Raw genomic sequence first — 13,519 nt, 5'->3', positions numbered from 1 at the left:
ATGCATTATAGTTTTCCTCCGGTTCGAATTATAGAGTCAGACATTGGAGGAGATATGCCTAAATCACTAAATAAATCAAATTTTAATGATAATAGGGATTGCACAGACCTTCAGTTACGAATAAACTAAATAATAATTGGATAATCATAAATGGGGCCTATGTATATGCAATTGGAAATTGGAATAGCTAACAAAAATTTTCCTTAAATTTATATTTAGGTTATCAAGAGCCTTAACCATTTATTTGGACAAAATTGATGGTTGTAGACATGAATTGCCAACCCACATAAGTTCTTGTGTTCTACTACTTTTGTTTGTTTTGTTTTGAATGTGGTCCCATCTTTGATGCCATGTGAATTTTTTTTTCCCAATCTGACAGTTGATATCCTGCCTAAAAAAAGTAAAATAACGTCCATTTGTAAAGAAAATAATGAAAGTTACACATAGGATTGGTATTATGCTCATTACAAATCACAATGTACAAGGAATCTTTTAATCAGAGATGTATGTTTTGAAACAAATGTTAGTCTGGTAATGAAAAACCTTCTTCCAGACATTGTGTTTTGCTATCTTGCATTAGGCGTTGAAGTAAAGTTGGGTTACTCGTAACAATAGCATCAACATGCTCAAACAATAGCCTTTCCATGGATTCTGCATCATCAACAGTCCAAGCATACACCTTTTTTCTCCTCCTGTGCAAAGCTTTCATAAGATTTTCATCAATCAATGGGTGGTAGACACCAACAACCTCGGCACCTTTTATCCTCAACAATGTTGATCTAGCCCCTGTAGAGGGTTCGATCATGACTATATAGCCAACCTGCATAATCCCAAATTAAATTGTGTGGAAGATGTTGAAGACACGAGAGAAACTACGTAAAAGCCACACACATCTACAATAAAATTCCAGCTTGTAGCCATGTAATGATGTGAATGACTTCTCATTAATCAATACAAAAATTAATCAGCCATAACAAATGTAAAGGCTTAAATTCAGTTCTTATAAATAATCATGCGGAGTGACATGAATCTTTTTTCCACACAAGGGTAATCTCCAAACAAGGGTAATCTTCATTTTGCTACATTAATTTGAAAATCGAACTCTCCAATTAAGGTTAAGTCTTTCATTTGTACTGGAATATTTATTAACAGGATTACCATCCAAAAGGAAAAATCACAAAAAACTCACCTAATGTTTGGAATTATGATCTTCTCCTACTTGTGCAGATAGTCATTTAGTATTACACTGTCATACGGCAAGTTATTTATTTTGGTGGCTAATAGTTTGGGTTGATGTTGGACTGGTTTAGACTCAATTTTAAACAAGGTTGTCATCATACTTATGGAAATCTCCTAGACTCAACTCGTAAAGTGGTACAAGTTTACTTATTACAAAAAGAATGTATAAAATGTCTAATATAGTATCTAAACACAGTTTAATAGTTAATACTTCGGGAATACTAAATATTCAACATTCTAATAGACCAGATTGGGCACCAAACTAGACCTTCCATGCTTTTCTGAAAGAATGTTGCTGTATTCCTAAGAAACATGATGTTATTGTCACGCACTCACGCATTACTTCATTCACTTTTTATATTAAATCATTGATAACAACAGCCTTAAATTAATGCTGAGCATGTATATAAGTATATGGTGCAGCCAAAACCCAAAAGTTCTGTACAAGCTTTTGTTCTTATGTTCCCCTGCCAATCAATTGTTTAGAATATAAGGCACATTCCTTTTCCCTTGCCATATTAAAATGAAAAGAGGCCTAAAGAAAAAACATTACAGTATAGGAAAAACCATGACACAAGACAGCACAAATTTTCATCGGTAATTCTAGCCATACAAATAGATAAAGTTTTGCAAATTGAGCTAAATGAATTGCTTCTTACTGCAATTTCTGATGAGAGTTTAATGACATCTCTTGCTAAATTGTCACTTTTAGCCCATACAATGCAGTTTCTGCACTCTGCCTGCTCCACCTGAAAGAGATTGTGTTTACACTTTGAAATTTCATTGCTGCAAAAGTAGAAATATTTTAAAGAAAATATCTTATACAATGTATCATAAGCTCTTAGAATTTAGGTTGGACCTAACTCAACCTCTACAAAACTGGCTTGTAAGGTGAGGACTACTGCCACCTCTTATAAACACATTTTCAGGCCTCATCCCATACAATGTAGAACACTTAACATAATTTTGTGTGGCATCTTGTAGAAGAAAGTTCTACCATCGGGCATTAACGAAAACTCAAAAAATATTCTTGCTAGTATGATGTTAAATGAACAAGATACGCTACATAAGAAGAGCTACAAGTGGTGCAAAGTAGGCAAAGGGTTCTCACATCTTACTTTGATGGATGTAGGTAAAGAAGCTAGTCCGTAGATTCCCAATTTCTCCATCAAGACCAGCTCATTAATTTCTTTCTTTCTCCATTTACTTGCAAGCCATAAATGACCCAGTAAATTGAAGACCATGAAGGAAAAAAGAATGTAGTCAATATTAAAGTCATGCTACCACAACTAATTAGGAGGTATAGGAGGAGTTATGTCAGGTTTCAATAGAAAGATGAACAAGATAGTAGTAGTAGTAGTAGTAGTAGTAGTAGTAGAACTCGTGTGTTACTTGATTTTGAATTTAAGCAACCATACAGGGGGGAAGGTAATGATGAAAAAGAAAGGGAGATACACAATGAATGAACACTGGGAGAAATCCAAACCAGCATAATGGAGAAAGTAACATTTCAACTAGAATCAAGATAGAAGTGGGTTTTGTTGGCTTTTGAACTTGGTGTATTAAGTTTGTGGTAGTGGGCGCTGATTTCAAACAGAAAAATGTATTTTACCCGTATGGAAGTTACATTTCGATAGGAACCAACTGGTTTAATATTATGCCAACATTGGGGAAAACCCCTAATTATGGATTATTCCTAGAGTATTCGAGAGACTCTAGACTACCCTAATTGACTAACAGGCCCCGAGTCTATACAAATGACAAGACAGATCACTCTTTAAGGTTCCCCTGTTATTCATTAGCAACATGCCTTATTTCCCAATTATCTAACTTTTTAGCATATTAACAGAACATAGACACACTTAGGCCTATACTTATCACATTTATAACAAAAATTGAACTGAGATGGATTGGAATTTGATTTGAATAAAATTTACTATTCCTATCTATTAGTGTTTCAACTAATAGTTTGACACATAAGTTGAAATAGCTTTTGCAATTCATTTTATTTCAAAATCTTATATTTAATGTCTCCATAAGAGAGAACATATATTGAAAATATGAGAATACAAAGCAAGGTTAACTTCTACATGAGCTAGAGGTTGTATCGAAATGTAACATACAATGGGGAATGGACAGAACCATCATACTTACAATAGAGAGAACATCTTTGGCAAGCCCTTTCTCATACAACGGGGGTCCAACTTTAACATCTAGAATTATCTTTCGTACAGAACTTGCAGCCAACTAGAAAAAAGTACAGTTTCACTACAGTTAAAAAAAATGATAATAATATTCAAAAGACAAGTAAAACATATAAGGGAAAAAATTGTCAACAATGACAGAATATGAATACAGGCTATACAGCCAAGGACAGCATGCAAACCAAAATTGGTTCAATAGTAAATCTATAAATGGGATCAAGAACCATATATACCTACAAGCAAAACCTTTCCAGGGTGTTTGGTTGTCTAGAGGGAAATGGATTTGATCCAACAATTTGGAGGAAAGGGGAGCAAAATTCCTCACTCAAATTTGGCTCCTGATAGAGTAAAGGGTAAAACAAAGTAGGATTGGTGGAAGCAATTATTTGACTACTATGGAATTATGGAAACCAGAATACAAGATAGTTCAGAGCTGATAGGTCCTCAGCAGAGAAAACTATTCTCTAACTGCCTAACAGTAAAGGTAAGAAAGCAAATGATTGGATGATTTTTTCATTTCCCCTACTCCTAACTTATTAGGAGAATATTCTAACCAACTGGCCAGCTGGCACTCTACTGCTTCCACTCCTCTCTCTCTTCTTCTTCCTCTCATAAACTCTCTAAACCTTGGACTTAGCAAGGTTCACGCCCACTAACACATCCCCTTCACTTGGATTGGGCTTGGGTAACATTCTATCAGCTCCCCTCCAATATTGGAGGATTTAAAGGGAGACAAAATGGGTTAAGTATTTTAATTACATTAATTTAAACATATCCTTACATAAAATGTAACATGAAATATTATAACGGTGTATAAAGTATATTATTCCTTTCCCCTCATCATAAGCCCTTCCCATGTGAACCGAACAAAGAGAATGGAATAGCATTTACTGAATCCTGAATCATACCATCAGAGCATCTTGAATTGTGGGTATGCTTTCATCATTAACCTTATCAGTAGATTGATGTGAAGCACTAAGCTCTCTTATCTACAGAAATAAACAGAACACACTTGTCAATGTTACTCTTTTTAACACAATTCTCAATAAAGCAAAGAAAATATAACAAAAGGAAACGATTTTAAAAAGTTTGTATCAACTACTTTAGAATAAATTATCCCATATAATGCATTCTTTTCTCTGTTTCATCAAATACAAATGTCAATATTGCCAAAAGCAATCCCACAAACTCTGAAGAGGCTTAATATCGTTCAACGATCAACATTTAAGAAAAATATAACATGCCAAAATTTACAGCTAATTCAACTAGAGCACTGTCAAAATTTCTAGTCATGAACCAATTATCCCATGGGTGAAGGCACATGAACGGCTTCATGGTAATAAACCTCCTCATGCTAGTGCTCTTTCCACTTGAAGCATGAAGAAAGTATAATACCATGTGTTGAAAGTTAATCTTTATATAGAATAAAGAGGGACATACGAACAAAATTCTGGACTACATGAATCCATAATGTTTAAACTATTTGGAGATGACAAATGAATGATATTTTATATCTAACATGTTTGAAACCCAAATATGTCCAGAGGTGATGGTTGTTTCCTGGAAATCAGTGCACTAAAGAAAAAAATAATTACATGCACACGTATGCACATACAGGGATAGAAACATACGGAAAAGCTTTCTTTCACACTTGATAATCATGATAATGTTCCCAAACTACCATTAAGGGATCATGTCAAGTGAACAGTTGATTTATCTTTTGATTTAATGTTTCCTAGCTTATATTGTCAGTACAACAATTCTACTAACAATGATAAATTTAAGAACTTCATGTCAATCACAGCGGGTAGGTTATACTGACCCAAACACTTAGGCAAACAACTGATAAATAGAAAAACTCAATATATAAACTACATATATGTTCCTTTTTCTTTTCTTCTTCATACCCATGTTAGCAACCAACTTGATTATGTTGTAATTAATCCCAATCTGCTAAGTAATTAAAAGTTAGTTACATTGAAAAACTTGTTTTGTGCTAAGTACGCATCATTGTAACAATACTTGTGCTTGATAGAAATACATCTAATATAAGAAATGATCCTCGCATTCAGTTCAATTGATTCAACACTTTCTTTTGTGTGATTCTTTACTCTAAGTGTGAGTGTTTGAGTATCCTTTGTATGTGAAACACTTCCAACTCTAATAGATTAGAGTGGTAGCTGACCAAACTCTTAATAAGAAAATCTTACATACAATTTTAGGAAAATAAAATTGGAAATCACAACAAGAAAACAATAGCAACATTTATGATAGGTTACAGATAAAATGAAAATGAAATGATGTTCCAGTGTCACCTGTTTTGAGCTCATGTAACCAACTCTAGAACTCGTGTTTCCAGACAACCGCTGCAAATCCCTGCCTGCATTATATGAGAATTAATCTCAAAAGTGACTATAAAGCTACAACTACATAAAATGAGATTTTATTAAGAGTTAGATAAATAAAATATAAAATAGGAAAATACAGGACCTGATCATTTTTAGAAAATATTTTCTATTTCCATATTCTATTTTATGAATTTATGTAACAAAATTTAAAACAATCGTTCAATGATATTTCACTATAATGCTCTGTTATATTATATCATATCTTAAAATATCTCAACAAATATTTAGAGTGTGATATGATTGGAAAATTGTGTAAATAAATATTGTTTTACTACATAGCCATTAAACTGCATTTTATTATGAATTTTAATTTAGCTATTATAAGCTAGCTCAACTGAAGATTTTACCGAATACTACAAATTTTACCGCATTTTGTCATTTTATATTTATAAGTTAGTTTAACCACCAATTTTAACAAACACTATAAATTTAATCAGCTATTGTTTCTGCTATAAGCTAGCTTAGAAGTCATTCACTATATGCTCACTTATCAGTTATCCGCTATTTTATACCAAACAAAGCCTAAATATTAACTAAATGGGTCTTTTTATGTCATTTAATAATAAGTTAGTCTAACCGCAAATTTAACCAATCTTCAAATTCAATTTGCAAGCTTAGCAGCTCCAAGCTAGTTTATCAGCTGGTTTTAACCAAACATAACCTAAACTCTTCAATTATCATCTATCATATCAACAATTAGATTATTTCTCAAATAATTAAATTACTATATAAATAATTGAGAAGAAAATTATGAATGTACTACCTACCTATCATGGAGAGCGAACAAAACTCCGTCCGAAGAACGAGAAACATCGATCTCAATACAGTCAACTCGAGATTGAAGAGCAGAGACATATGCAGCGATCTACATTTGCATTTACATTTCAATTCGAATTTACATTTCAATTTGAATTTGAAAGCGAAGAAGAAGAATACGTACGGTATTAGGGAATGCGTTGGAAGAATCACCGCCGTGAGCACAAACAAGAGGAGGATTGTTAACCCAACCGCATCTCCGGAGTTGAATCTGATGGAAACGACGGAGACGGAAATGGAAGAAGATTGGAGGCAAAATAGCTAGAAATACAAGACACAAAATCATCACCTTCCGTGAACATAATCTTCTTGAAATTGATCTTGATCTTGATCTTAATTTTGAATCTCTTGATTTATACAACATTGTTGCTAGTACTTGATTGTTGAATTCTAAATCCCTAATTTTTTTCTGTTACTCTTCGTTACCGGGAAGATGAAGCACCACAGCATGAGCAGCAACTCTAGAATATGCAATGGTGGTAGTAACTACTTCCTCTCCACAAAATATAAATCACACAAGTTCGAGTTTGTTTTACTCCCTGTCCCGTCTCAAAGTCGCATTTTACTACTACACACTCGTCAACGTAAAATTTTGATCATTAATATTTTAGTTGTGTATCTTGTCAAGACAAATCTAATAATATCTCATATACTAATATTTATCTTTATACTAATATTTCAGTTATGTTAGGAGACAAACAAATCGTATGCATATATATATATATATATATATATATATATATATATACACGATTTTTTCTGACCTTACAATTTACTGACCTTATATACTAATCAAGCTACCAAATTCAGTTTGAATTGATGGCCTGCACAACTTGAAGGCAATCACTTTCCACCAGCAGCCTCCTTATAATGAAGCCAAAGCCAATTCAATGCTTCTCTCATCATCCCTGTAGCTTCAGGCTTCAGCTTCAGCTATTGTTAGGTTAGTTAAATCGTATAGTTCATAACTTTAACTAATGCGACTTATTTTATATCTAGTCCCCAAGATAATGATTGTCCACCATGTATTGAAATAACTATGAATAAAATGAATTAAGTTGGATTGTGTCAAAAAATAAATGATATAATATTAGTAGTGGATCATATTTAATAACTTAATTTCTTTTTGAGGTGCTGAGTTGAAGAAAATAGTCGCTTATTAATTACTATTATTAAAATATTATATATGATTGATTTCAGCATTGCGAATACTCTAAGCTCTCACCAATAACTTAAGGGCTAGTTTGATATTGAGGATAAGAGTTGGAATATGATAATTGTATCATATCATGTCACAATACAGTGTTTGATGAAACAACTAGATATGAAAATAAGGTTATCATGAGATTTTGATTGTCAATTTGTCATGTCATGCAGTATATGAATTTTGTGTCCAATTATTTTTACAGATGCATACACTCGCACAAATCCTCCCTCCGTATTTTATAAGTAAATTTCATCTTTTTAAATTCATTGCACAAGTGATGTATTTGGGCTATATTATATTTTTCGTTTGTTTTTTCAATGAAAAAAAAACATCAAGTTCAAGGTAATGCATAGAAACTAGAATTAAATGAAAACAGTTCATTATTTAAACTTACAGTGTGATTTTTTCTCCAAAAAAAAAAAAAGCACTAACTGAACCTTTTAAAAAAGCTTTGGAATCTATATAAAATAAAATCAACACAATTACCCCTGAAGATAAAATCATCTTCACTTAAATTAAAAATGGATTATTACGAAGTTAATATGAAAATAATAATGTTACAACTCAATAATATGAAAAACCAGGAAGAACTACCTTGGCAAAATTTCCTGGATTTAATTGCTCTATTAAAACTTAATACTCTATATATGCTCATAATCATATCTAGAGATAGCTTTAATATAGCAAACAATGAAAAAATAACACATACACAAAAGACTAATACACCCTTGTTTTCCAAAGATACTTGATTTTCCAGTACCCTCTCAACCTCATACCTGCATTATTTAAAAAATAAATAAAATTAATAGCAATCATCATAATCCAACTATCTCAAAAAAAAAATTCTCTAAGATACATAAATGATTTTATATTAATTATAGGATTTAATTATATCTTTAACAAAAGTCTTGATGTATGAGCTGTAATGCTGCAGGAGTATTAAAAAGGAAGTCTCGAGTTCGATCTCTCTGTTGCTTAAAAATTCGACCTAATTAACAAACTAACTTCTAACATCTGTCTATAAAATAATATATATTTCAAAAACTTACCCTATTATTTTTGTATTATATACCTCTAACAGAAACATTAACTGTTTCAATGACTTGTGAATTCAGATCAGCATGGTGTCCAACCAACTCTAGTTTGATCACTTCCTTTGTTTATTTTTATATCGCCTTTCTATTATAGAACTGAGGGCAAGAGTTAGCGTAACGGTAAGGTTGCTGCCTTGTCACTTGGAGGTCAGGTCACAAGCTCAAATCACGCAAACAACCTATCCACTTGTGACAGCAAGACTGTGTACATCATGCAACTGTCCGCCCTCTTTTTCGTTCTATTATTGAACTACTGATGTCATATTCTTAGAGGATGAAATTGATGACACTTAGTATCTTTTAAGGATCAAATTGATGTCAACCTAATCATACTATGTCAGTTGTCATCAATGTTATCCAAACTGGATCAGAGATCAAAACAGTGAGACTTCCAGGTCATGGTTCAATCATGGTTTAACTGGATGACTAATAAAAGTATTTAAAATGTTTTATTTAAAAACAAAATTCAGTTGAATCAACTGTGGCAAAACCACGATTCAAGCCAATTCAGTCGGGTACAAAAGGACTACAAACGAACGTGGTTAAACTAATCAACACAAACACTTGTAAATTCTCACCGCAAAACAGCATTGTCCCTTTGTATATGATCCAACTGCGCAGAAAATTGGGACTTCCAAGAATCAAGATCACCAACATCTTTCATCTGCAAGGAAAACCAAATATTTCTATAATCAATATACAAACTAAAAACATAGTGAAGTAATATAGTTTATATATACAAATATTGCCAAAAACAAAAAGATCAACGAAGAAATTTAACGTACTATAATATCTTGTCTGACAAGGAAACTCCTAATGTCTTCTTTGATCATCTGTAGAACTATATCTTTTTCTCCTATCTCTTTGCCATACTCTTTGAAAATTTTCACATATCTAGAATTCAAGTCCTCCAAATACAACTCTAAAACCGACAAATTCAAGTCAAGATACCGAACTTTCTCCATCAAAATCTTGAGAACAGTATCCCCTGGCATCCTGCCAATTTGTTGCCGGGTTTCTTCGATCCGATCGGGAACATTTTTTCTATCTACACTTTCATCATTCGCAGAAGAAGTTTCTGAAGTAGTGTCAGAATTGATTTTCCAAATATCTTCATCGCCATCTTCCTCGAACAAGTTACGATCGGACGATGCTATTGCCACCTTCTTTTCAACATTATCTTGAGCATATATCAAATCTTCAAGCATTTTCTCAACAGCATCAACACCAAAAACTTCAACTATGCTCAACGTGCAATAAAATTCTGATCCATAGTGACTTTGAAGATTCAGTTTTAGATATCTGACCCATTTTGGTTCCTGAAGAACAAACGTTTGAGCCTGTTTCACATTTGAGGCAGTGAAATTCCCAAGAAAGAGCCAAACATCGGTCGGATAAACCAAACTACCATGCAATTCAAAATCTTTTAAGTTAGACGAATAATGCTCAAAATTAGCTATTTCTATTGTATCTACCAAAGTTTCTTCCGAAAGTTCTATAACGACAAATTTCTCTTCCGAAGAACACGGATTCCGAAGATATTTGTCTTTGTTTCTGGTTAATATATTAGAAGCTCCTTTAGCTTCTTTGTTAGAAGCTAAAACTTTTGCACCTTTTGATGATGAAGCATAATTGTATTCATCACCGCCTGGCTCTACTCTATGTATTACACTTCCGGATGTACTAGTACTCCAATTAATTTTGGAACTAATCGCCCTGCTCTTGAATTCATCGAGACCAATTGGCACGGCCGCAGACAAGCGATCAAGTTTTTGCACATCATTTTCATTTTTCACAGAAGATTCAGATCTCTCAACTTCATGTTCCTTTCTATTAGGTGAAATGTACTTTTGTTTATCACAGTGATCAAAATAGTGCATGTTTTCTTCTACGAAAAGCGAGTCACCGATAAAATCATCAGTGTTCGCACCATAAGAGCATAAAGTATCAGAAGGAATGTAAGCATTAGTCCCTTTAGTCAAATATTCATCATCCGATTTGGAGATTTTACGTTGTCCGTGCTCATTTTCTTTCCAGTTTGATTCCACAACTGGAACTTCTCCGGAAATATCTACATATAAAGAATATGCAGACCACATAAGAATTGGTTTAATTTGCAAGCACCGACAATATAAAAAAAACAGCATTTGATTTTTTTTTTCTTTCAGAAAACAAAAACATGCAGACTTCTAGCCTTTTACCTTCCACTACATTTGTGTTTTTTCTCACAATGGCAGTGTGCGACGAGACTGAAGCTTGAATTTCTAGCTTCGTAAAATTGCGGTGTAAATTACATTGGGATGTGAGGATCACAAATTGCAAGCGGAACCAAACAAGTGCTACATAATTGAAGTGAAATATGACAATCAGACCAAGAATTTTGATTTGTTGTAATCATTGTTATAAAAAATTTCTAAGGTTAAAATCTTCAGCTTCTTTTAAATTATTTCTTTGTTGTAATCATTATTTTCCAAATGTTACTTAAATGTTTTTTGCAGTAACACACAAATCTGAACCTCTGCTTGCTTATGTCGTTAAGCACAGACAGTACTTACAAATCTAGTAAATAAGTTGTTACATTCAATTCAACCACTAGCATATCATGGAACCTGCCTTGTTTTCTAACGATTTAAGCCAAAAAAAAAAAACAGTAATCATTTGGACCAAGCTCATCCTATAAACTCATCGTGAAACCATTAGGTCCAGGGTTTGATCCCTGCCACTAACAAATTTCTCCGAAAAAATTTATTACCAACATTTGTCAATAAAATATGAAATGAAATTCCAAGTCAAGAAATCAATTTTCTACAATTTTCAAGATCTATTCTAGAAAAAGATCAAATAGGACAACTAATGCAAAAACTGCAGTTTAATCACAAAACAATGCCATGTAGCCATCTACCAACAAGTTGAAAAAGTTAAAGGATCAGGATTCAAACTCTGATAAACAAGATTTTTTTTAACACTCAGTATCCAACCCGAGGACCAAGAGTAAACGAGAAAATACTGACATATCAACTAATAAACTAACATTACCAATCCCAAAAAAAGTCATAATACTTCAATATCTTCAATAAAAAAGGTGATTAGAAAACAAAATGTACCTCCATATCCATTGCCACAAGTTATCCATAAGCTGAAAAGGAAGACCAATCCCCACAAAGCAAAAACCAAAGACAGAGAAACTTTATAAAGACAGTTTCTCCCACTTGCACCCTTCTCTAAAGCTCTTCTTTGTTGAAGAGCTTTACGCGATCTCTGCATTGTTCATCAATCCGATTCAGTTCAGCTTCTCTGCAGAAAGGTAAAACATCTTTTTTCCTCAATTCAAAGCTTCATAAAATGTAGTAAAAGTGTTTCAAATTTTCAACCAACTTTTGAGTTGATCAAAGTGTTACAGATAAACAAAGGCTCTAAAATCCATGTAAGGTCACAAATGCAAGGACACAATGTATATATAAATAACATAAAAAAAATATTAAAATATAAAATAATATAAAAAAAAAATCTAAGAAGAGAGGCCAACCCCTAAACGAGTCTCAATTATCTCGATGGATTAGTCTCTGCAGAGGATACCTCGGTTTACCACGATAGAGTATATGTAGTAAAATAAAGATATTCCATTTCCACCAATGAAAGAGAAAATTTTCAATTCTAAGAAAATCTTCAAGGGACAAAAATATCACAAATCTTAATAGTAAAGTAAAAGAATAACCTTTATAGAAAATGGAGCAAAGTGTCACCAAGAAAGATAATGACAAAACTTCAACAACCCAAATTCCCAATACACAAACTCAATTCAATCTCATCAGCAAAAATAAGATCCAAATTCAAATTGAAGCAAAACAATAAGCATGCAAATATGCAATACAATGCTGAAATGGGTCATAAAAAAGAAACATATAAAGAACAGAAAAAGACATGAAATATAAAAGGGTATTAAGAAAAAACAAGAATTGAAGCAGAAACATAAAGAAATTGATATATTGGATCTACATCATACATAGTATAGTTCAAAGGAAACATTGAATTATGACCTTTGGGATTGAAGAATGATGATGATATCTAATTGAGAATCATGAAGATGAGTGAAAGAAGCAATGAAAACACAACGCGTGGAATCAGCAATCCAGGTTGTCTTGTCCACTGTCAACTTCTTCTTCTTCTTCTTCTTCTTTTAAATTCAAAAAATGAGTCTTTATTTTTTTCTCTTCGTGTCTCTGTTCATTATATAGGACAACGAAAAACGTTACTATTGCTGAAACTAAACTGTATATTCAAGGGTAAATAAATTAATTTTTTTGACTTATAATAAATTAATTTTTTGAACAGGGTAGGCTTTTTTTATTCACTTTTGCTTTTTAATCAATTAACTAATATTAAGGGTCCGTTTGGCCTAGCTTTTTTTGAGCTTATGCAAATAACTTATGCAATATAAATTCGGTTTTATGTTATTTTATAAGTTCACACTAGTAAAAATTGTAATTTTATAAGCTATTTTATCATAAATTACCTTGACAAACTTATAATAATATATAAAAATTGCATAAG

At 32.5% G+C, this 13,519-nt stretch overlaps 2 protein-coding genes across 7 annotated transcripts; both read right to left on the bottom strand.

The window, feature by feature from the left end:
- Positions 1–428: 428 nt before the first annotated feature.
- LOC123915432 (glycerophosphodiester phosphodiesterase GDPD4) lies at positions 429–7,299 on the bottom strand. The gene is made up of 7 exons (XM_045966543.1): positions 6,792–7,299; positions 6,619–6,716; positions 5,759–5,819; positions 4,352–4,432; positions 3,394–3,486; positions 1,899–1,988; positions 429–820 (listed from the first exon to the last, which is right to left on the bottom strand). Exons 1-7 carry the CDS (start codon positions 7,029–7,031, stop codon positions 524–526), a joined length of 960 nt encoding a protein of 319 aa, XP_045822499.1. The 5' UTR covers positions 7,032–7,299; the 3' UTR covers positions 429–523.
- Positions 7,300–8,363: 1,064 nt separating this feature from the next.
- Positions 8,364–13,228, bottom strand: LOC123917446 (SUN domain-containing protein 4-like). Of its 6 annotated transcripts, XM_045969169.1 has the most exons (7): positions 12,684–12,937; positions 12,495–12,531; positions 12,073–12,262; positions 11,170–11,307; positions 9,754–11,039; positions 9,547–9,632; positions 8,364–8,650 (listed from the first exon to the last, which is right to left on the bottom strand). In XM_045969169.1, the coding sequence occupies exons 3-7, from the start codon at positions 12,230–12,232 to the stop codon at positions 8,404–8,406; spliced, it is 1,917 nt and encodes a 638-aa protein (XP_045825125.1). In that variant the 5' UTR covers positions 12,233–12,262; positions 12,495–12,531; positions 12,684–12,937; the 3' UTR covers positions 8,364–8,403. The 6 variants fall into 6 exon arrangements, with proteins under 6 accessions (XP_045825125.1, XP_045825124.1, XP_045825126.1 ...); XM_045969168.1 differs by lacking the exons at positions 12,495–12,531; positions 12,684–12,937 and adding an exon at positions 13,006–13,228; XM_045969170.1 differs by lacking the exons at positions 12,495–12,531; positions 12,684–12,937 and adding an exon at positions 12,972–13,171.
- Between the last annotated feature and the right edge of the window lie 291 nt (positions 13,229–13,519).

This window comes from Trifolium pratense, linkage group LG3 (assembly GCF_020283565.1).
Source record: "Trifolium pratense cultivar HEN17-A07 linkage group LG3, ARS_RC_1.1, whole genome shotgun sequence".
In the NCBI taxonomy this organism is placed as follows: domain Eukaryota; kingdom Viridiplantae; phylum Streptophyta; class Magnoliopsida; order Fabales; family Fabaceae; genus Trifolium; species Trifolium pratense.
Note: the sequence above shows the minus strand (reverse complement) of the source record. Positions and strands in the feature narration are given on the sequence as shown.

Excerpts from the sequence above, each read along its gene's own strand:
- LOC123915432 (XM_045966543.1), bottom strand. The coding sequence starts at position 7,031 with ATGTTGTATAAATCAAGAGATTCAAAATTAAGATCAAGATCAAGATCA. Across the intron at positions 6,717-6,791 it reads CCAACGCATTCCCTAATACC|ATCGCTGCATATGTCTCTGC; the intron begins GTACGTATTCTT and ends ATGCAAATGTAG. Across the intron at positions 821-1,898 it reads AACTCTCATCAGAAATTGCA|GTTGGCTATATAGTCATGAT; the intron begins GTAAGAAGCAAT and ends GGGATTATGCAG.
- LOC123917446 (XM_045969168.1), bottom strand. The coding sequence starts at position 12,232 with ATGCAGAGATCGCGTAAAGCTCTTCAACAAAGAAGAGCTTTAGAGAAG. Across the intron at positions 11,308-12,072 it reads TTGTGGCAATGGATATGGAG|CACTTGTTTGGTTCCGCTTG; the intron begins GTACATTTTGTT and ends TCAATTATGTAG. Across the intron at positions 9,633-9,753 it reads TTGTCAGACAAGATATTATA|ATGAAAGATGTTGGTGATCT; the intron begins GTACGTTAAATT and ends TTTTCCTTGCAG.